Genomic DNA, 24,092 nt, shown 5'->3' with positions numbered 1-24,092 from the left:
CTCAACCCTCCCCCTTAACCTTTATTTATAGATGAAAAAGATACAAAAATTACAAGGATGCCCTTCACCTTAAGAATATTACAATAATGCTACTCAAGCTTGTTTATGTCTTTCAACACTTCCCCTCAAGCTAGTGGAGAGAAAACATCATATAATCCTAGTTTGGTTCATGCAGTGGAGAGAATTCTGGAATTGATTGACTTTGTGAACATGTTAGCAAGTTGTCCAAGAGTTGATACATGTTTGAGGCTTATTATTCCTACTTGTAGCTTTTCTCTCACAAAGTGACACTCCACCTCGATATGCTTAGTTCTCTCATGAAACACTAAATTGGAGGCAATGTGAATTGCTGCTTGATTATCACAATAGAGTTCCATCGGGCCTTCTTTATGGAATCCTACTTCAGCTAGAAGGGATTTAATCGATAGAAGCTCACTTACCGAATGTGTCATGGCTCTGTATTTTACTTCTGCACTAGACCTTGCAGCCACATTTTGTTTTTTACTCCTCCATGTAACAAGGTTGCCTCCAACTAGAGTACAATATCCTAAAGTAGATTTTCTTTCATTTGGTGATCCAACCCAATCTGCATCGGCAAAACTTTTAATTTTGAAATGGCCATGATACTTATATAAGATCCCTTGTCTTTGTGCCTTTTTTATGTACCTAGGAATTCTTTCCAATGCCTGCCAATGAGACATCTGAGGTCATATATATTGACTGACCATACTGATAGCAAAAGACATATCTAGTCTAATCACAATCAGATAGATAAGTTTGTCAACTAGCCTTTGGTACTTACCAATATCAACTTCTTCTCCCGAGCCAGCACATAGTTTTGTATTTGTCTCCATGAGGGTGTCAGCAGGATGACATCCCATCATTCCCATTTCTTCAATTTTTGTTGGGATAATATAATACTATGCTTGGACTGAAAAACCTCAATACTAAGAAAATACTTGCAAAGTCCCAAATCTTTCATCTTGAGCTCATTGCATATCCTATTTTTTACTTGAAAAATGCTATCGGAGTCACTACCAGTCAAAATAATATCATTCACATATACAACTAGTAGTACAACTCCTTTGTTAGAATGATTGACAAATATAGAATGGTCCACAGAGCACCTTGTGAACCCAAAATGAATCATTGCTTGACTAAACTTGTCAAACTAGGTTCGTGGAGATTGTTTCAGACCATATAATGATTGTGTAAGACCGCACACCAACTGCCCCTCAACCACATATCTAGGTGGTTGCTGCATATAAATTTCCTCTTTAATATCACCATTGAGGAAAACATTTTTTACATCTAGCTGAAAGACAGTCCATCGAGAATTAGCAGTTAGAGATAATCAAAGACACACTGAGTTGAGTTTGGCAACATGAGAAAATTTTTCTCATAATCAATCCCATAACACTAGGTATAGCCTTTAGCCACAAGTCGGGTCACCGTGCCATCCGGATTTTGTTTGATTGTGAAGACCCATTTACAACCTACTAGCTTTTTACCAATTGGTAATGAAATAAGGCGCCATGTTTGATTCTCGTGAAGAACTGCTATTTCTTCATCCATGGTTGTTTTCCATCCTAGATTCAAAAGGGCCTCTTAATGAAAATGAGGAATAGCAATAGAAGAAATGGAGGGAAGAAACTGACAGCGAGATGGGAATAACTGATGGGTAGATAAAATTTGAGCAATGGGGAGAGAGGTAGAAGGTCGGGTGTAAGCACGATGTTTTTTCTAAATGTCAATGAGTCGGGTATCAAATGAAGGAACATATATAGGAGGTGAGAAAGAGAGCTTACCTCAAAAGAATCTAGAGACTCCACAGGTATAGTATCAGCGAGTGCATCAAGGGGTGTGTCAAGATGATCGTTAAGTGCATAGTCATCAATGGGCACAATAGGTTTTGGGAAATCATTAACTGCAAAACAAAAAGTGGGGGCACCGGTGGAGGGATAAAAAGGTTGGTCCTCAAAGAATGTAACATCAATAGAATGAATAATTTTTGAATAAGTGAATTATAATAGATATAGCATTTTTGAGTCCGAGAGTAGCCAAAAAAATAAATTTAATTACCCTAGGATCCAATTTAGTAGTATGTGGGGGAGTGTTATGTACGAAACATGTACATCCAAAAACTTTCAAAGGGAGAGAAAAAAGCTTATCACTAGAAAAAAAAGGAAGAATGTGGTGTCTTGTTACCCATCATAGAAGAGGGTAACCTATTAATAAGGTAACAGACATTGAGGATGGCATGAGGCCAATAGAAGTGAGCCACATGCATATGATGAAGTAGAGTTTGGGCAACTTCAAGAAGGTGTCTATTTTTTCTTTCAACAATACCATTTTGTTGTTGTGTATAGACACACGAGGTTTGGTGAATTATGTTTTTTTCTTGACAAAAGGATTGGAAGTCTGTAGACAAATATTCCTTGGCATTATTGGAAAGAATAATTTTTAGGGCAATATTGAATTGAGTAGACACTGTGGCACAAAGAGACTTAAAAAGAGGTAAGACTTTTGATATCTTTTAAGAGGAACAACCACGTTGCTCGAGAGAAGTCATCCACAAATGTAACAAAATACCTTGATCGAGAAACATTGGAAATGTTCATAGGGCCCCATATATCAGTGTGAACTAAAGAAAATATGGCAACATTTTTGCTTTCACTGCGATGAGAATAAGTATTCCATTGGTGTTTACTCATTTTATAATCTTCATAGTTGAGACTTGAAACAGACTGTAAGGTAGGAATAATGTGTTTGAGAGACTGAAGAAATAGATGTCCTAACCTATTGTGCCACTAAAAAACTGTATGCTGAGCATTGGTCGTAGGTGTTAATGTTGGTGCATCAAGATAGTATAAACCCCATTTTTCATGGCCTCCACCAATAACCTGCTTTGTCTTCACATCGTTAAGGACACATAAAGTAGGAGAAAAAGTGATGGAACAATAAAACTTGTTTTTAAGTTGAATAACGGATAGGAGCTTTAAGTGAAACTCAAGTACAAACAAGACATCTTGTAAATGAAGTGTAGGTGTATTAAATTGGGACCTCGCCCCATGTACCTTGGTTTGAGATCCATCAGAAAAAACTTTTCAAGTAAACAATGGAGATATAGAATTCAGGAGAATACCATTACCTGTCAAGTGCTCAGAAGCTCCAGAATCAATGATCCAGGATGGAGAAGTATCTGAGACCATACCTTGTATAGTAGTAGTAGCATTATGAGAATCTTGTTGGCGCTAGCTTGTCTGTTTTTCAGAAGTAGTTCAAATTCTTCGGCAGAAATAAGCTTCATCGTAATGCAAACTAAAATATCTCAGGTTACCAATCAAGCCTGATTCAAGAAGCCAAGTGACTGAGTTGACGCGTGAGTCCAGATTTAGGCTCTGGTCCGAGTTGATCGGGCCTGAGGCAGACCTTTGAGTTATGCCGAGTTATGCATTGTTGGTGCAACTCGGATAACAAAGAGATACTCGGTAAGTAGGAGGAAGAAATTTCCAATTTTGTATCTTGATAAAAGGAAACATATGGCGCAGCAATTCTTCCAGAAATCTACGCCAAAGAGAATCAGGTAGCTCAGCAACTTCCAAAAAATGAATCCCGTAGTAGAGTCATCTTGCTGTATTGAGAGTGAAATCAGCCGGAGAAGACAGATGCCGGCGGAATGACAACCCAGAGAAGGAATCCCAGCTAAACTTTCCAAGCTAAACGTCGAGTAATAGAAACCAACCCAGCTGCTTTCCAAGACGTTTTAAGCTAATCTTCCACAAAGAAAATAAGACGTTTCAGCTATCGACGCCAATCTCATGGTTAGCCCAACGTCAACGATTCTGTATCGTGATTCTGAATCAATCCAGAATAAGATCCTCGAGAAGACAGGCGGTTCAATCTTCCAGCAATCTACGCCAAGAAAAGATAAGATTATCAGTAGCAATCAATTACGGGAATATGCCAGCTGATTTCTTACGCCAGAAACAGAAACGATGGCAATCTTTCAATCAACGGAAAATACTGAGATGGAGACGAGCCAACGAATGCAATCCGTGGTATAAACAGCTGGAAAATCCTTGCTGTATGGAATCGGTAGCTGTATAAGCCAGTCAGCCGGATACTGAGCAGCAATAGATATGCCCATCGGAGGAAATACCAGGCCGAATCAGCAACGAGCAAACAAGCAAGACACCAGAAGAAGATAAACTTTGTCGAAGGCTGGATCAGCAGAAGAGCAAGATACCAGAAGAAGATAAACTTTGTCGAAGAGCAAGATACCAGAAGAAGATAAACTTTGTCGAAGAGCAAGATACCAGAAGAAGATAAACTTTGTCGAAGGCTGGATCAGCAGAAGAGCAAACAAGCAAACTGTAACTTAGCATAGCAAGAGAAACTTCAGCATTTGCAGTGACAGTAATGAAGTCCTTCGAGGATTTTGCAGTGACTGCTGGTATTCTCACGGTATGGAGAGCAGAAGCTTATGCACTCTTGAGTTCTGGCAGTTTGGCATATGAGAATGATTCTGAGCTGGATCAGTAGAATACCAGCAGAAGGCTATGGCTTTGTCGTCGAGTTTGTCAATCGGTCTCAACGTGAATCAGAATATACCAACAACATTCACCAATCCAAATATACCTTGTAAAGATATCCACTAATTGATTTTTGATAGGAACAAATTCAATCTTAATAACCTTGTTATAACCAGTTCTCTGATAATGTGATGTCTAATTTCTGTATGTTTTGATTGAGAGTGGTTAATCAGATTCTTACTTAGACTTATGGTGAATTTCTTTTTGCTCTAAGCCATAGCCATTTAGTTGTTGTCTCATCCAAAGAAGTTGAGCACAACAATTTTCATATGCTATGTATTCAGCTTTGGTAGTAGATAGTGTAACCAAATGTTGTTTCTTGGTTATCCAAGAAACAATCATATTTCCAAGTAAACGACAACTACTGCTAGTGCTTTTTTTGTCAATTTTTCAATCGGTAAAATCAGTAGCATCTGAGTAACCGCCTAGATCAATGGCCGAAGAGTTTGAGTACCAAAGACATAAGTTGGGTGTCCCAAGTAGATAACAGAAAGCATGGGAATGTTTTTATCTAAGTGATCTAGCTTGTTCTAAATGATTTTTATAATGATCCTAAACATGTCTAAGTGCAAATTATAACTTAAAGCTTCAATTTCACGTATGTACTTAAGGAAAGGAATTCACTTTTATTTCTTGTATCAATTTTCCTTTCTTGGATGGAAATTGTTTTCTTTGTATCAATGTACAATAAAAAATGATGAATCAATTTCTCCAAGGTATTGCAGAGAGATAGGTTCCATCTAGCAACTCACGAGAAGAAAACGAACAAGCATAACATTCCAACAGTATATCAACAAGTATACCTAGCATAGCATTCGAACAGATTGTTCAATAACAAATCATCATTAAGGATGCAAATTAGTAACAATAAATAGTACTAAAGGGAAACATGAAGTATCTGCTGCTCCGTATCTAAGAATAAGAGAAAAAATTGTCTTTGTCAAGTAGTTATTCCATGCTGAATAAATCCTTCATGAGTCATTATCTGAGTACAAAAAAAATATTTTTAGAATCTTGAAATCATTGCTTTGATACTATGTTGATTTTAGGATTCTATATTGTTAAAATCTTCAACAAGTGTAGGAAAGAAGAAAGAAGAAGGAAAAGAGAAGAGGCGAAGCGAAGTGAAGGAAGAGATGTAAGGTCGGATGAGAGAGAAAAAGAGAGATAAATATGTAGAGGAGAAAAGAGGGAAGAATAAGGGTTGTAGAAGTTACCTTAATCCTCTTTCTTAACATTAATTTATATATGAAATATATATATATATATATATATATATATTATAAGTATACCTTTCACCTTAAAAATATTATAATAATACCACTCAAGCTTGTTTATGTCTTTCAACGCTGGTGTTTTTTTTGGCCTTCCATTGGTTGTGTTATTCTCACTTAAGTCCTTTTTCTATAGGACGTCTGAATGGTTTTCTCACTCTAAATGCCAGGAGCGCTAGAGCGTCCCACTCGTTTTGGTACTTTTTAGTCTCTAACTTTGAAGAGAAAAGTGAGCAGTCCAAAATTATTTTGTCCACTATCCCCTGTTATGTGTTTTTTCTTCAACTAAATTGGTGAACCACTCGAAGTCACCAATTGCTAGGCATACAAGTAGCAGTGGCCTTGATTTTATCCATTTGTGTTCAGTGCTGAGATGAACAATATATTGGAAAGAGAACAGAAAAGAAAGAGAACAATAGGATCTCGTTTTGCTAATTCGATTTTGGAAAATTGACAGAGGCCACTAACAATTACAATAACCAAGTAATTAACCAATAGAGATTCCTCAAGTACATATGGTTTGGTAAAAACTACTCTTTAGAAGTGAACACGAAACCAACTAGGAAAATAGTCTTCAGATGCTAAATGACAGAGGTCTACAATGTCAGTCATGTGAAGTTCTGTTACTGTCTGCCTTTCTTATTACTGCAAGAAGGGCATTTGTACTGCTTGATGCTCTCAGCTTTCGCAGGCGTTATCTTCACACATTTCCCATGAAACCACCTTTCGCATATATCACACCCAATCCAAAACTCTTCTGCGTTGTAGTTACCCCCACAACTTCCGCAAAGAGTCTCACTCTGTTCGTCATCCTCCTCGCCATAACTTTCTTCTATAACAGGTTTTGAATTGCTTTTTATCTGTCCATCACTTGATCTCTACAGTAACAAGAGTCAGATAATCCAACAAAAATTATGTATGCTGCAACAAAATGTATTTTGTAAAATGAGTAATACTCACTAAAGCACTTATACCCACCCAATGAGATATTCCTGATATGTACAGGGTACCTCAAAGTCCAAAAAGTATCAGAAGTATTCCCCGTATCAGCTAACACAAGGGTGTATCAGGGATCTAAAAATTTGATGGGTATCAGTGGTACGCCAATCCCTGCTTATAACCATGTCAACTTTCATTTTGTCAAATAAAATAGTTATCTGAGTTACCCTAGTGCATGTTACAACTGAGATTACGGATTTTATAGGCAGCTCGGATCATCCATTGATTGATAAGGATCCACTAATATCTTCTACTAGGCTACCACATCAATGGCCAAGTTACATTAGATGTGCAACAAGCAAAGGTAGGCCAACAGCAAATTATGGATTCATGAGGGGCAACTCAAGTCAATCAGAGAGAGTCATTTGTTATTATGTTCCTAAAATAGAGAACTGTTTCGCAAATCTGACCTTGATATTTTTGGATTTACTTCCATCTGCTCCTGGCCTATCTTTGGGTGGCTTCCTGTCTGCTACCCTGTCTGTTACTACCTCAAAGACAGTAGGCAGATCATTAATCATGCTAAATAGACGCCTCCTGTAAAATCGAATAGAATCTTATTAGTTTACTGAGAGCCTTCAACAAATAAAACTAAAAAGTAGAGAGAAGATTCAAACAGGATAATTCAGCAGAAAAGATGTATCATTTGTGCATATTAATCGAGATGGATTTCCTTCATTTGCAGTTTCACATAAATGGGTCATGAGTGAAGAATCTTGAGGAGGGCAAAGGGGTGGAAGGGGGAGAAGGAGAGAGAGAAAGTAGCTGGCAAAAAGGAAAAGGGATCTACCTTGTCAATAAAATTTAAGTAAATCTGTTGAAGTTAGGTCTAGGTCTATTCCAAAGTGACTAGCCGAAGGCAAGATGCCTCTTTCCAAATAATATTGAATATTTGGAAAAGGATTATATGGTTTCTCCAAACATTCACAAGTACAGCTCCTTCCAGGCCATTTTCTCTTTAAAACAGGTAGCAACAAAATTGCAGAAGCATTATTCCCCAAAAAAAAAAAAAAAAAAAAAAAAAAAAGGTGGCATGTTTGATATGAGGCTTTTTTTTTTTCTTTTCTGTTTGCTATTCATTTCCATAAAAAGAAAACTCACCTTTTCACACGAATAAGATGGTTACAGGAGAATAAAAAAGACAGAAAGGTCATAGAATAAAAAAAAAAAAGATAAATGGTAGCTAACATGCAAAAAATAGATGCCAATTGGTAACATTAAGATAATTAATAAGGTGATCATCCTCTTGAACAGATAAACAAATAATAAAGATCAGGAGCCAGACAAGCCAGCTCTTATAGCAGATTTCATCTTTTACTGTGAGTACAATGCTTCAATCAGCAACTTAATCAAATTTGGCATTGTAGAGGAGGTACTTCTCAAAGCTAGAATATGATAGTAAACTTCCATATACAAATTACCAAACTATCTCATAGCAATGGCAGACATCTGTCAAGCTTCATCCAGGTATCCAAGACCCCGCTAATTCCTAATTCTTCACTACATTTGCTTGAACCCCACCTGAGATGCAACTATATCTCTCTTGAGGACATAATCCCTCCTTGTTGCCTCCTACTACAGTCTCTAACAACATCTTCTTTTTTTCTTTTTTCTATATTTCTGCTCCTCTAGCCTGTCATAATCTCCTTCAGTAGAATCATATGGCCAATACCTATATGCTTGCAAAGTTCAATGTATTGAGGACACTGAAATGTTTTGTTTGGCACCAATTCTCAGTCCAGGAAACAGCAAAAATATGTGGAAACTCTCTAGAGATCCTAAAAACATTTAGCAATTTTTTTGTTTTTTTGTTTTTTTTTTTGGGAAAACAATGGGAATTTCATTGGAGCAAAGAATATACAAAAATTACATGAAAGCGACCGGCTTAAAAAAGCTAGCTAAAAACAAAGAATAACAAAAATGAAGCCATTCTTACAAATTTTCAAAACAAAATAAGAACAAATCAACCAGGATGAAAAGGATAAGTATCAGTCTGCATAAGGCTACAAATAGACGGGCATCTTAGCCAAAGAGTCCGGCACACAATTTCCAATTCTGATATTATGGGACCAAGATAGCTAAAGACCATCATTGAGAGCCATAACTTCATCATAAATTGCAAAAAATCTCCAAGGCAGTAGCATCAGTGCTAAACATAACTAATCAATGGAAGCAGTAGCAGGTAAAATCATAAATACACTTAGTGACAAAATGTTGCATCAGTAAAGCATGAATAAAATAATATTCTACAGTACAAATATTTTTAACATTATATACAATCACACAAATAGAAGTGCAAAAATAAAAAACTGTGCTATGAAAATCAACTTAAATAAATACGTAATTTCATTAAAACAACATAAATTTATGACATACATGTGTTGTCAGCCTTTCACTAACTTTATCATCCTAAATGAATGTGGAGTAGCATGCATTATACATGGGCTGCATAAATTACAACTTGCACATAGTTAGGCATTAAGTGGTGCTGTCTTGACAAATAATATTGTTTCGCTTTCTAATAAGGGTATGAAGATTGTTTGATTGGTAGTGATGAAACTTGCAAACAAGACTAGGAGCTACTATCATTATTAGCTAAAATTTTCATTCTCCCCTTAAGCCATCATATTAGCGAATGCATCAGTGTGTTGTTGCCTTCAGGCTAAACAAAATCACTCATTAAAAAAGAGAGAATAATTGACAATTGACTGATGCAGCAGCATGCACTTCGATGATTGTTTGATATAGGCCTCAGACTCCTGTAAAGGGAACTACAATATATTGGTTTCCACATTTGGTAACACTCAAATGGATAAGTGAAAAGGTGTGATACAATATTAATATCAGAACCTCAAATGCATGTCTAATCACAATAAAAATAAATAAATAAATGTATATCGAAAGACACCCAAACTCAGATGAAGTTGCATTCTTTTTTTTTTTTCTTTTCCTTTTGAAACAGTGAGGAATGAGATAATATAGAGAAGAAAAGATGACACCAGATGGGCCATAAAAGATTTGATCAAGCACGCCAAAAGATGTGGAATAAGAAAAAAAAGGTATCCCCATACTTGCTGAAAGTGACTAAGATAACATCATCCACAGATGTAACAAGATGAGATTAAGCCATGGAGGCCAGTGATGAGTTAACAACACTAAATAGCATCATGGTCCAGAGGAGGCTGAGTGGAGGAGTTGGATCTGATCCAAGAATTCTTACTAAAAGGTTTAGAAAATAGACTCAATCAAAACTCTACTCAGGAGCACAAGCAACAGAATTTAAATAAAAGAGTTAACATGAAGTCCATCCTTGGACAGGGATCCAGCTGCTTGTTTGAAATAATTTCACCAGACCCACTCTGCAATAATAAATTTTGAGCTCCACAAACACGTGTTGAATTCAGTGGATTCATGAGATAACTTACAACTAAGATTGGTATCCAAATTCACCACTGTTTTGCTCTTTTCTCCCTTCTTTTCCTCTCTTTGTCACTATGTTTCTTCTCCTACCATTACTTTTTTTTATTTTTTTTTATGAAAGGATGTAAAATTCTCCTACCATTACTTGTCAAAGAAGTAAAGAAAGGACTAGGTATAAACAACCTCAATTGCTGAGCTTGAATGCCAGTCTAATCAGTGCACCCAAACACGTTCGAGACATTTCGTTTATCCACCTTATCTTTTCCTTTTCACCATTACAGCATGGAATTGGAGTACTGACATATCTCACTGAAGTGCATATTCTGTACACAGTAACATTGATGCTTACAAAAATCCCCTGAAAAGATAATAAAACTGTAAACAAACCCCTGCTGTCTTTTTAATCAGTCCATGTTAAGGAATAGTCCCACATGGATTAGTGAGTACAATGAGCTTGAGTTTATTAGTTGGGAAAGAGATTTCCTAAGTTGGCTAGTCATTTTGGGATGGGCCTTGGACCCAAATTCACGTGGTATCAGAACAGGTACTCATATGTGGGCCTACACCTAAATTATCCACTTGTCGAGCCACAAAAGAGGGCCTATACCTCAACTATCCACTTGTAGAGCCACAAAAGAGGGCCTAAGCCTAAAATTATCTTCTTGTAGAGCCACAAAAGAGGGCCTACACCTAAAATTATCCACTTGTAGAACCACAAAAGAGGGCCTGCACCTAAATTATCCACTTGTAGAGCCACAAAAAGAGGGCCTACACGTGAGGGGAAGTGTTAAGGAATAGTCCCACATGGATTAATAAGTACAAAGATCTTGAGTTTATTAGTTTGGAAAAAGGTTTCCTAAGTTAGCTAGTCATTTTGGGATGGGCCTTGGACCCAACTTAACAATCCATGCTAACCATGACATTAAAAAGACAAAATATACCAATCAGCATGCTAACAATCTTCACTGAAAAGACCTACTTCAATCGAGGGCCTTCCATATCTATGAGATCAATCCAACAAGTTCTACATTGAAACAACAGCTTCTAACAAGGGCCATGCATAAAAAAGCAGGCTCATTTATGGCATCCCCACAAATGTATGGATCTATCTAATAAGATTTTTTCTGGAATAGCAAACCGGCTTCTTAATATCACCCTTGAATATTATGAAGCCTACCTTATACATTCAGAATAAAGCAGAATACCAACAGTACTAGTATGGGCCAAATAAGGATTTAGAACTCACCTAACAGAGGGACACAAAAATCTAAGGAGTCTCCAATCCAATATGCAGATTGAATTAAAAGCCTTGTCAGCACCACCTTCTTAGTTTGAGCACACACATCTCATGTGAAACAGAACTAACAACCCTACCTTAACTAGAGTCAGACCTAAACCATAGAAGAGAATAACTCGCAGAAGACACACTTCTGCCTTATTTATTTCCTTGTTAAAGTTATCTAACAGAAATATCCTTGTTATATTTGCAATTTTCCTTGATGTGCATACAATTAACCCAATTACAAAAACTGATTGTAAAAAGAACTCTCTGTTCATTCTTTCTTTAGCATGCTTTCAGATGAAAAAGGAAACCAAGCCAGAAACAATTTTTCTTTCTTTACACAGCAACCCACAAGCTTCAATCTAAATGTCCTGCAGAAATTTTATGGCCAGATAGAAGTCTACTATGCTATACCTCAATTTTACAACATTGTCGCTACATTTTCATGATGATGACATCAATAAAGTCTTTTCGTTGTCCAACTTCATAAATCTGTGTGCATCTGTCAAACTAACTTGACAAACAAATATGTAAATTCAAAAGAACTAACAGAAATCAATTTGAAAAAGGATCCCAACACTCTTTCCTAAACAATCAGCTTTTGTGAGAATAGCAGGCACTGTTTTCCTACTAAAAGCTGAGATACACTAAATATCACTAAAATAAAGAGCTTGTGCATTCTTTTTAGAAAAGAGTAGCACAAAACACCAGAAGAGAAGCTATTATCCTTTCCAGATGCTTCAATGTTATTTCTTTATTTTTCATTGATTCATGATTTTCCATTTTATTTCATTAAGAAGTATGCAAATTAAGGAAAGATTTTGCATTTCAATAGCAGGAATAGTTAACATGATCTTATCATGTATTGAAGTTCAGAAAACTCAGTATCAGTGAATTTGTCCATAGTAGCTAACTTCAGAAAACTTGTTGCAACCCAATAAGTTGTTCGAAAATAAAAAATCAATACAACAGGGAGAAAAATGGAGTTACTTGTTAACTTTTTTATGACTAACGAAGCCAAATGAGTGGGCATCACTCAATTTCAAGTCATATGCCAGATTCAACCTAGCTAAAAATCTTTAAAAAGAATAAAAATGTCTTCAGTCACAACATAGCTAATCATCTTGAACCAATATTAAACGGTGCCGACATTAGGATAAGGCATCTCCCTACAGCAGGTCAGTGCAAGGAACATAAATATTTGCTTTCAATTATTGTTACTGAGCTACATGATGCTGCTGATTGACTTGAATCAAAACTCTATCCAACTACTCATTACTAACAACTGCATGGGACTGAAAAAAACTACCTGTTTAAATTAGCAATTTCCCAGTTCTAGGGACTCAAAAGTCCACGATTCAGTATCTGACAGATGTCGCAGTACAAGGAAAAGAGCAGGTAGAAATGGATAATTGCCAATGAAGGAGGGAACATCATAGTGAGATAGAAATTAAGCAAGTAATTTCATGCAACCAAAATGGCAATCTTGCACTGGATTCGGTTGTAACTGTAGATTTTCCTGACATGACATGATCTAAAAATCACTAGATGACCTCCCTACACAACAGAATGACTTCTTTGCTAAATAGAAGTGAAAACTGGATCAAGAAAACAGAAATAAAAGATCCTCGGGCTTGTAAAAGTTGAATTTACAATTGCAAAGGATAAGAATAACTCACAGATGCAGTGATATGGTTAGCTAATAGAATATTAGAACCACTTATAATAAAGGCATAAACAAGTAACCACCTGGATCCTATATTGTTGAGCATTGTCAAAAAAATGAAAGGGACACCCTTGAGACATGTTTTTCACAATACACATCTCATGAGGAGAGCAATTAACAACTGCAGACAAAAACTTCTACGCCAATTTCTTTAAAAAGTCTCATTGTCTGGCAATGTACAGCCTTGAAAAAGACATAATTCTAAATCTTTGTGTCATTGAGGTTACTTCTGCAAAGCTATAAAGAGAGCTGCCCATTCACTCCCAAAGCACCAGGTTAACACAGCTTGACAATGAAACATAGCCAGCACAAGAGCCTAGGAGTCATCAGGAGCACAGGGAGGCAAAATCCAGTGGGTTTCCTCTAAACTGATGCCTTGTTTCAATGGTAAATTTTACTAAATCTAATGTCCAAGGGAACTTCATACCTTGGCCATTGGAGCCAATGGTGTGATGAATTGCGCCCAGAAATTAAAAGGGGAAGTGGAAGGAAAGTTTATTACCTCTACTACCACAGTAATTTCAAATATTTAAACCATAACAAGAGCAGAATATGTCAGACAGACTAGCAGATTCAACACAAATAACCTCTATTCATATATTTTATGGTTCAGCAACAATACTCATAAAAGCATCCATAATTGGACATAATATATGCACAAGTTATTTTTTTTTCTTTTTTACAGAAAGAATGGAATTCATATATAAAATTTATTTTAAAAGATACATATATGGAAGTTCAATTTGCTTCTTATAAAACCTACCAGGTTTTTTTTCTCCTTTTGAGCCTTTCAGGAAGTCCCCTCTTCCTCATTATGCATATACATGTAAAAAATTAATTCTATATAAAAATTCACCCGATTGATTCTCAGCCTGTTTTGCATTCATTGTGTAGTGGGCGAGTATGTACAATGATAATCACCTAAAGCCTAGTTTTCATGCGTTTCTGAGGATGTAGAATGCATTTGATCAGGACTACTTTTGAAGGAAAAAATAACCCAGTACAGAATAATTAAACAAAATACGCTACAAGCTAATCCCCGCAACTTTTAGTACCTGTCATTACGAAGAAACTGCGCACCTCGATAGAACGCAACTGAGAGCAGCCAAGAATCACTATGCACTGCCACCAGAGAAAGCCAATCTTTGCGGTTCATTCCATCTTTGGCGAAGTTAATACCCAGTGCAGGCTCCGGAAGCTCCGGCGGGACCTCCTCGGCCGGCAGATTCACTTCCCAAGTCTCATTCGGGTGCCCGTATAAGCACAAATTCTCCTTTTCTAGACCAAAGAGAAGGAAATAGAAGTTAAAAAATAGTTAAAAATAATACCAAGCGACACCAGGAAATAAAAACAAGTGGGTACCTGGATCACACAGTGCGTAAAACTCGTCGACGTCTAAGAGGAGAAGAAAACAGCAAAAGATTTAGAAATTTGGCTAATGGAAAACAAAAAATAAAAATAAAAAAGAAAAAGAGAAAAGCAGAACGCAGTCCGATGAGGCTACCTTCGGTGAGGGCACGAATGATGCCGGCCCTACGGGCGCTGTAATCTTTGAAGATTTCTTCAACAGTACGGGACATTGTACAGGATAATGAGAGACAGAGAAGAAGAGAGAAGTCTTCAGAGAGCTAACGGTAGGAAGCGCACCATAAGATGAGGTCAGAGAAAGAACGCATATGGAAAGAGAGCGAGGAGGTACGAAAAGAAGGACAAAAAAAGGAGAAGGGAGAAACGGTTTGTTGGAGCAGGGAAGCTTTTATTCAACAAAGACAAGGATGCCATACCAAGACAATCACTTAGAATCGGACGCCTAAATTCAGAAGCTGGATCCGGGAGTGGCCCGAACCGGGTCGGTTTATGATCAAGATCAACTACCAATTCTTAACACAGGCCTGATTTCTCCATTTCATCAAATTAAAAAAAAAAAAAAACCTTAAACTCTTAAATGTACGAAAGGAAAACTAATTTTTTCATCGAATTAAATTAAACAATAATTAACTACTCAATTTAGTTGAACAATCCATACGATTTTACCATACTGATAAATTTTCAGTAAAATAAAATATCAAATACAAAATTACCATGAAAAATAACGTGTCTTTTCCGACTCATCTTGACTAAAAAATTATATGATTTTCATATAAGAATTTCCAGATAAAAAAAAAACATTAATAGTCTCTAAAAACGTATTTCTACTTAGAAATATCTTTCTAACGTTTCCGGAAAAATGCACTAATAGGGCCTTAGAGAATGTGCCCAAAATTGAAGGAAAGTGACTTTATTCTCTTTTTACTTGGGACAAAATCATATATCTCAATTTTCAAATTAATGGCAAGGCTGCAGGGGCTGAGTTTGTAAAGACACCCAAACTCAGATGAAGTTGCATTCTCTCCATATGATTGAAAGAGAATAACCTTGTTGCTAGAACACATTCTACTAGTAAATCTAAACTCAATTATGAAACACGCACCAACAGGAAAACTTGCCTCATATTTATAGTGAAATACATTTTTTTGTTTGTTAAAGAACCCTGTAAAATTCAACAAAATACTCTATTGGTACGAATATGATAACCAAGGATGTTGTAGTGCCTCTGTTGCAGTGGGTCGCCTCACTGGATTTGTTTGAAGCAGATCTGAGACAAATTTGATAAATTTGGCATCACAAATTTGCAGGTGATGTGCCAATGAGAACTTCTCTGGCACTATGTATTCCAACTCATCACTTTCCTAAGAAAAGTACACAAAAAATTAGGTAATGCAAAACTTGAATAGTCATGATTCTAGTGAATATTTTCCAGAGCTACCAAAATTTTGTACTTTATTCCCACAAAAGAATCAAACAACTGGCGCTAAGGGTCTGTTTGGAAGCCCATGGAAAAGAAAAAAAAAAAAGAATTTGACCATTATTATTCCCAAAAATAGTTAGTGAAAAGGAGATCATGATCATTATCTACTTTTCACTAACTATTTTTTGGAATAATAATGGTCAAATTTTAATTTTATTTTCTTTTATGGGGGTTCCAAATAGACGCTAAGAGCTACTAATTTGAAAAACTCTGGTGATATTTAAAAACCTCATGGGAAGTTTAGGGCGTACTGTCCTTGAGCACAGTTGAGTAAATCTAGATTAATACCAAAAATAAATTTGCTTCAAGAATCAGCATGTTTTCTGAAACTTTCACCATGTTTAAACAAGAATCCTGAGAGCTATGTCAGGAAACTTTTTAGGTTTTGACCAAAGGAAACGTGTTCCACCTGTAACTTTTTCAGTCATAAGAGAACAATAGAGAACAATTTAGAGTTTATTTTTTCCTTCAAGGGAAGGAGACTGAAGAGGAAACCTCATTTCTGTGATATAGATCATAGTTGCCAGTGAAGTATTTGTCTGTTTCCTGCCCCCTCATTAGCATGTCCATATCAATAGGACCAAGCATCCCAATCACACGGGCAAGCAACATGACCAATGTATTATTTGGGAAAAGCACCTGTCAATGCAAAGAGAAGCAAACAGGTTACTGGAAAGCAAAAAGAAAATAGGTGTCATAGATTTGAGCAGAAAAAGAATTTTATATGTATAAAGTCCACATGGTTATGCACAAAGCAGAATAGAAAGGCTTACACAATCGTACCTAGTGGGGTGGGGGGTTGAAGAGAGACAGAATCTCCAACTGTGCCACAATGTCAGTGGGTAAAAATCATTTCTGACTTCCTATATGAGAAAAATGTATCTTCCTCTGGACAAAGATGACGACATGGTCTTCTCGAATCTCCTATCAAAACACTTTTGGTTTTGATGGGAATCACCGAAGTTTGAATCTTAACTTGAGAAAAGCTTGAACTAATTAAAAAAGCCATTGAAGTAAGCTTGAACTAATTAAACACAACTCCTTATACATTTTGTTCAGATCTATGATAAAGTCATAAACTTATGCAAACCATTGACTATCTCATGGACTTACACTCCTCTTAGTGTCAATCATTTCGTTGATTTTTGGCTAGGCACTATGTCTATCTTCAACATCTTATTGCTGAATATTCCATTATGATGACCTTAAGTCTGTCTCTCTTTGCTCTAATAGAGTGATGTTTCTCGTTGCCAAAGAAAAAAAAAAAAAAAAAAAAGAGAAAAGAAAAAAAAAAGAAAAGAAAGAGCACTGTTACTTTCTTAGTCTATTGTTCTCTCTTTTGAAGATGTTATCAACCTCTCTTTTCTTTTTCTCATTGTTGGAAAAAAAGAAGAAAAAAAAGAAGAAAAATAAAGAGAGAAAGAAAGAAATAGATAAAGAAAGAAAGGAAGGAAAAGACAACGTAGCTGTGCTCCTCAAACAGAGCATCCCAATTTTCATGATGTCGCATAGAAACAGAAAGAACACCGAACTCTTCTGACTTACCTCACCAGCGCAAAGTTCAGCCAAGATGCAACCAAGAGACCAGATATCAATCTTGGAATCATATGGAAGTCCTAGAATAACTTCAGGAGCTCTATAGGAACGAGATTGTACATACAGGCATAAGTTATCTGACTGAAAGCAACTGCTTCCAAGATCAATAACTTTGACCTCACATCTGCTGTAGCTTTTTATTAGAATATTTTCAGGCTTTAGATCACAGTGGATTATCCCAAGTTGATGCAGGAACTCCAATGCTTCCAAACACTGCCTAGTTATGCTCTGGAAAGATAAATAATCAAAAGAACATCCATCAATATAAAAGATACCATTAACTCTCGCCAATAACTGACATATCTCAATATATTCAAAATTTAAGAAAAGTAAGACAATAAGGGAACGATGCAGTTCTGTCAAATAGCTTGATAAATATCCACTAGATATACTAACCTGCAGTCTAGGCAATGTGAAGTAGACCTCTCCCCCAGACTCGTGATTATATTTTTGAAATTCATACAAGTTTGCTCGCAGCAGCTCACAGACAATGAAAAGATGCTCCTGTTGGATACAAAGAAACATTCTTACAAGAACAGCCAAAGTCAAGAAACGGCTTTGATTACCAAGCATGAAAATATATCTATTTAAATAAAAAGTGTTTGTTCAGATTAGATGGTGCACTTGAGGCACATTGTGTCTACAAGCATTTCTGACACTCCAATGAAAGGCTCCACTATAAACACCTAATGCTTCAGAAAGACATCACTAAGACACAACCTATAAATTTTGATAATCAATGTTTCAGAAAAAAATTGAATGCTCAAGTTTGAAGTGTAGTTTTCAATTATTTAGAGTCTAATACTAGGAATGTTTTATATATACAAAAAAAGAAAAAGAAAAATGAATATGGAGATCTCAGTATCATAGCCCATCAGCCAGAAGATACTTCAACTTGTGAACCCCATATTATCTCCAGACGTGTGAATCTTCAACTGCTTCAAAAAGCCTCTTGAGGAAAGATCACTCCAAACGCACCTGATGGTAAAAGTAGTCGTAAAGACGCAGTATGTGGTGCTCATCAGCTGGATCATGTTTGTTAACAAACTTGAGAAGCTTGATCTCGTCCAAGCTTTGATCAAAGAAATCCTTGTCATTTTTTATTATTTTCAAGCAAACATCCATTCCTGTTTGGAGGTCATGAGCTTGAATAACTTTGCTGAAGGCAGCTGATCCAAGGTATTCCGTCACATAATATCTACCTGCTATTATCGTGTTCAAGACGACTGGAAAATCTTTGTTCTCTTCAAATCCAGTCCTACAGGAGTTCATCCTAGTTAAAATACAAGCGACTAAGACCTGGAATTATCTATAGAATCAGAGAAGAGTCAAAACCTGTTCTTGCGGTGTATAATTCTTAGATCAAATACTTCATATTCGTCTTCTTGATTTTCATATAACTGAAGCTCTGTGGTTGTCTCATTTTCCTCCTCTCTGTACTCAATATTTTCCAGGTCTTGAGGTTCGTGAACTGCTTCAGTGCAAACTCCTGAAACATGGAAAACTCCTTCTAGTTGGGGTTCCTTGACAGAAATATGAAGATCAGAAGCAATGTTTTTCCCACATTCCACACCAGCAGTATCAGTTTTCAAATATCTGTTGTTAGCGTCATCACAATCTGTTCACAAGAAGAAAAAAAATTTGAACATAAATAACAAGAATGATACATCTGATATGATCTATGCTAAAAAAAAGTATCTTCACTTTTTTTGTTAGTTCCCCAAATCTTACTGTCACCAATCAAAACAACACTTGCAGATTTCATTTCTGGTAACTCCTTGGCAGGTAAGCACTTAATTTTTTTTGCAATTTCCTAGTAAAGTTGTAGTAACTAACAGACTCACAGGATAATAATAATAATTATCATGAGAAAGATGTGCTGCTAAAGTCTAGATAACATTTAAATGCAATTCTCAGAAAACTTGTCTAGTTTCCCTCTTTAGCCATCATTACCAAGTAATCTGAGCAAAGTACAACATGTTCTTGGTGAACATTTATGAGATTCTTGGCACACATTGTAAGAAAATAAAAAACAATATAAGACACTTTAAAAAAAATCAGTTTTAGGGGTGTCGTTAAAACAGGGTATTGCAAATTGTATAACAAGCATTATACCTGATTTGATTTTATCTCTCATTAAAATACTACTCTAGTCACACATATAATGGCAACTTTCCCTTATTACATATTCAAAGTTGTATAAATTATTTTCTTTATGATTGCACTAAAGCCCCTAATCTGAAAAATATTGACACAGAAATACTTAATTTTCAACTGGAAGTGTGGATTAACTACATAAAAAGAGCCATCACCTCCAACATTCCCAGACCTTAGAACCAAAAAGAATGAAGTTGACAACTTCAATAGGTGGTCACACTCCACATCTGAATATCCAACAATGGGGAATGGGGTACTTTTGGTTCATGGAAATATCACAAACCTTGTGAAATATATGCCTCTTCAAATATTCTTGAGGGAGTATACTGCTTTCACATATCAGTAATTACCATTCTTTTAATTTTTTAAATAAGACAAGGTATCCACCTAAAAGCAGATAAGTGATGAGATAAAAAGTATGCAATGGCATCTTACTTGAAGATGAACTCCTTGTGGTCGTGAAGGAATCATAAACCTGCAATTCCATTTCAGGAAAAGTTGACACCAAAATTTGTTCACTTCTAGATGCAGTGGTACTTCTATGTGAATAATGCATGACATTTTGTTCCCAGGAAACAACTTCTGGAGCATCAGCCTCAAGATTCAACTGAAATTTTGTCATCTCAGGCACCTCTAAGCTTTTTGGGTCATATGGCATTAGTTCCTCACAATCATAAGGAGAGAAGTTAGAGTGTTTAACCTTGCCAACAGATCGCTCCTCAAAAGACAATTTATCAGATCCGAGCTCATAATATCCCTTCAAACCAGAGCAGCAACCGCATAAAGGAGGGTCCCCTGAATCAAGTACTGACGGATGGGTGATCTCATTGACGTTGCTCAGAGAAGTACCTTCACATGAAAAAGGATAACAAGGGTTCTCTAAAGCATTAATGGTTGTCACTGAAAGAAATCCTACTGAAGCAGAAGCACAAGTGAGGCCTCCCAATTGTTCATCAGCATCCTCAGCCATGACATGCTTATCCACACTACAAGAGCTGGAAAAGAACCCATCTTTCTCACTGTACCAGAATGAATCATTATACTCACGAGCAGTACCAAATTCTGATAAGCTATCCGATGATGAATCTTCAGATACAGCTTGAGACGCAATCCAAACTCCATATGGATTGATCAACTCTGCAGAAAATAAGCTAAAATATTGGTTAGGAAAACTTGATAAACCATAAAAAGCTAGTCCAATACACTTAAACAGATTTTTTAATAACAAATGCATTAGCTCTAATATGAATTAGTGAAATGTTGTAGTACTCAGATTCAATTAAATTTGATAGTTTCGAGATGAGAAGTTATCAGAATTATGAAGCAGAGCCTAGTTCACGGCTTAGTTTTGTACAGATGCACGCAAAATGATATCTATTATAACTGCATGAGCAAAAGGAGAATTGCTTTTTCTAAAGATATTAATCGAGTAAATGCCTGATTTAAAATCACAATATGCAAGGACTTATCTAAATTAGGATCATCACATTGTGAAAATTTCCGAACCCAAGGCTCTCAAACGGTGGACGAAACACATGATTTTTCCAATCCTAGTAGAAAGCCACCAAGTTGAAATGGAGAAGAACAAAGTTAATCAATTTAAAATTCGGAAATTCAAATATTAATTTGTTTTTGCATGTTCAAATACTAAAGTTTAAAAGCTCCAACGATAAACACATGTATAAACATACACTAATTCGCACTATCAGACACAAAAATTTCCAAATAAGTACCCGAATCAGTAGATGAATCCAAGCTGACAAAATCGTCGCTTGAGCTCGAGTTGGAATCACAATTAAAACTCTCCAATATGCCCGAACCAACAGCTATTCTCACTGGAGGTGGCGGCGTCGGCAACTCATCACAAACCGCCGCAGAATCACAATAGCCAGAAATTTCATCCCGGAGTATCCACTCAGCTTCGACGAAGCCGTTGCGGTGGAGGAATTCGAAGACGGTGGAGACGTCGGGGCCCGCAGCCATAACTCCCAGGAGACCAGTTTGCAACCGTGAATTGGGGGGGAGGGGAGAAATGGGTCAAAAGGGGGGGAAGGAGCTAGGGTTTGAATTTGCATGGTTGGGGAGGGAGGATTCTGTCCTTCAGGTGTAAAACCGAGAGCCCAACGAAGGAAATCTTACCAAACTTTGAAAAGCAGCAGAGACATTTTGCGGGATTTCCTGCCGGTGGGCCATTCCTCAATATTGACTCTCGATTAAAAAATCGAAGCTCTGGTGCAGAGTGATTTTGGTCGTTCGCGTGTCTTCCGGTACAGTTTTCGGTCCGAAGTCAAGAGATGGGCAACCGCTAACGTTCTCCTCTCAAGCTTTGTAGTTTCGATTGAAAGAGACCGTACAACGGAAAATATTCCTCTCTCTCCCTGCCCCCGATGCCCATCCACCGGTTCTTAGGTTGGACTTGCTTTTGTTTTGAGCTATATTTGGTCACTGTAAATCATGATTATGTTCCTTGCAGGCAATAATACACACTTTCCCCTTTCGGGTCTTATCTTCCTTTATACACGCATCAAAGTTTGATAAGACGGCAGAAGGGGAGGATTGAATGGAATCATGGTGGATGACTCTTCGGCAAGTTTAAACTTTTAAATGATGGGTTCGCCATTTTTATTACTGAACAGGTTCTACTACTAAGGGTTCTTCGTTACTGGAATCAATCGTGTTCATCGGATTCTGGTCAAGAAGAAGGAAAATGGATTTAAGTACTATTATGACTTGGATCGAGATCTGAAAGTTGGCCTACTTTCATCATAATTCTGCAAGCGAAATGAGTAACCTACTGTAACCACCTTGGTTTTTTATTTTGAAGATAAAAAACCTGACGATGTTACATGTTTTTCATTATTAGCGAGCTCCTTTTGGTAGCATTTGATCAGTTTCTAAGTTTTCATACACAGAACTTGCTGGTGATTGAACAAAGAGTTTGGTGGTTTGATTAGAGGGAGCTTAAGAGAACCGCAAGAGCATTTACAGAGAATATTAATGGCCAGTGAGAGTTCCCTGTGTGGTGTGGGTTGGTGGAAGTTGGGAGGATTTATCATGCCAGCCAAATTGTGAAATGATATAGCCTGTGAAAATGTACTCTAAGAAATTATTCCTTCATTTATTTACTCACTGGTGCTCTCATTACTCGACGCAAATATCAGTTTCTGGATTAAAAAACTTCGATTGCCAGTATTACTTCTTAAATTACTTGTATTTGAAAACTGAAACAGTCAGTCACTAGTCATGGTGACTGTCCTGATTGGCCCCTCTTTTCGACAGAGAAACTTAACAGACTTACTTCCTTATCAGGAACCAACCTCTTCACCTCTCCAACAAATCTTCATTAATGGTGGTGAAGCGTTGGCCGGTCTAGAAGCCGATGTACCCAAAATGGATTCACTCCTTGAGGAGGGTGATGGGACCCATGTCAGTTTTCTACGAAGAGTGCATGTGTAGGTATGGGTGGCATCAAACCGAGCCGGTTCGCGAGCGACTCGAGCTAGGCTCGGTTCGATTCGATTTATTCGGTTTATCTGGATCTCAGATAAAGCTCGTCTGTGTTAACGAGCCGAGCTCGATCGAACCATTGTTCAGTTAGAAAGCTCGTGAACTGGTTCGTTAACGGGCTCGAGAGTCGGGGACTCGGGAGCGAGAGCAAGGGGGGAAAATTTTTTCCTCCCCTCATCACCGCCAAGCCCTTTTGTCTGCTGCTATCGCCGTCGACAGCTGCTCGCCGGCCGCCTTCTCCACTTGGTTCCATTTTCTTTCTTCAATTTCTTCCTCCCCTCATCTGTCGTCGCCTCTGTTTCCGTCACCGCCACTTCCGTCACAGCCATCATCCCCGACGACAGGTCCTCGCCGGCGCCACTAGACCCCTTCCCTCGGCGTTGTCTCGGTGGGGAAAACCAAAAACCAGATAGACCTAAGTTAAAAGGGGAAAATAATTGTCATGGTTCGGTTGAACTCAGCTAGTTAACTTAAACGAGCCTCATCTGGATCTCGAACTCAGTTTGAGATCCAGATAAACCGAACCGAGTTTAGCTCGAGCCGATTGTGAACCTACTCAGTTTGATGCCACCCCTAATTGCAACGATTTTAACATTGAGTGTTCGGCTATAAAGATTTTAATTTAACCAACCTGTGCGTACACAAATGACGTTGTTCGGACGAACTGCCATTGTTTCCCTTCCCGACG

At 37.2% G+C, this 24,092-nt stretch overlaps 2 protein-coding genes across 4 annotated transcripts; both read right to left on the bottom strand.

The window, feature by feature from the left end:
- Positions 1–6,296: 6,296 nt before the first annotated feature.
- LOC137965916 (PHD finger protein ALFIN-LIKE 2-like) lies at positions 6,297–15,048 on the bottom strand. The gene is made up of 5 exons (XM_068812309.1): positions 14,801–15,048; positions 14,659–14,691; positions 14,352–14,574; positions 7,279–7,405; positions 6,297–6,747 (listed from the first exon to the last, which is right to left on the bottom strand). The coding sequence occupies exons 1-5, from the start codon at positions 14,874–14,876 to the stop codon at positions 6,493–6,495; spliced, it is 714 nt and encodes a 237-aa protein (XP_068668410.1). The 5' UTR covers positions 14,877–15,048; the 3' UTR covers positions 6,297–6,492.
- Positions 15,049–15,633: 585 nt separating this feature from the next.
- On the bottom strand, positions 15,634–22,348 carry LOC137966628 (uncharacterized). 3 transcript variants are annotated; one of them, XM_068813308.1, is made up of 8 exons: positions 21,631–22,348; positions 20,333–21,034; positions 19,076–19,358; positions 18,719–18,998; positions 18,137–18,244; positions 17,690–17,968; positions 16,640–16,783; positions 15,634–16,025 (listed from the first exon to the last, which is right to left on the bottom strand). In XM_068813308.1, the coding sequence occupies exons 1-8, from the start codon at positions 21,878–21,880 to the stop codon at positions 15,849–15,851; spliced, it is 2,223 nt and encodes a 740-aa protein (XP_068669409.1). In that variant the 5' UTR covers positions 21,881–22,348; the 3' UTR covers positions 15,634–15,848. The 3 variants fall into 3 exon arrangements, with proteins under 3 accessions (XP_068669409.1, XP_068669411.1, XP_068669410.1); XM_068813309.1 differs by having other exon boundaries at positions 15,816–15,931; XM_068813310.1 differs by lacking the exons at positions 17,690–17,968; positions 18,137–18,244; positions 18,719–18,998; ... (1 more) ...; positions 20,333–21,034; positions 21,631–22,348 and adding an exon at positions 16,928–17,290.
- Between the last annotated feature and the right edge of the window lie 1,744 nt (positions 22,349–24,092).

The sequence above is a fragment of the Aristolochia californica genome, unplaced genomic scaffold (assembly GCF_029961685.1).
Source record: "Aristolochia californica isolate CCGP_79_NKW_82.1479 unplaced genomic scaffold, dmAriCali1.0.hap1 SCAF_5, whole genome shotgun sequence".
Classification (NCBI taxonomy): domain Eukaryota; kingdom Viridiplantae; phylum Streptophyta; class Magnoliopsida; order Piperales; family Aristolochiaceae; genus Aristolochia; species Aristolochia californica.
Note: the sequence above shows the minus strand (reverse complement) of the source record. Positions and strands in the feature narration are given on the sequence as shown.

Bases quoted from the DNA above. Each gene is read 5' to 3' on its own strand.
- LOC137965916 (XM_068812309.1), bottom strand. From the start codon at position 14,876: ATGTCCCGTACTGTTGAAGAAATCTTCAAAGATTACAGCGCCCGTAGG. The intron at 14,692-14,800 runs GTAGCCTCATCG...TTCTCCTCTTAG, and splicing joins CATTCGTGCCCTCACCGAAG to ACGTCGACGAGTTTTACGCA. The intron at 7,406-14,351 runs GTACTAAAAGTT...TCGATTTTACAG, and splicing joins CAGTTTCTTCGTAATGACAG to GAGGCGTCTATTTAGCATGA.
- LOC137966628 (XM_068813308.1), bottom strand. From the start codon at position 21,880: ATGGCTGCGGGCCCCGACGTCTCCACCGTCTTCGAATTCCTCCACCGC. The intron at 21,035-21,630 runs GTACTTATTTGG...TATTTTCTGCAG, and splicing joins GGATTCATCTACTGATTCGG to AGTTGATCAATCCATATGGA. The intron at 19,359-20,332 runs GTAAGATGCCAT...TCTTGTGAACAG, and splicing joins CACAAGGAGTTCATCTTCAA to ATTGTGATGACGCTAACAAC.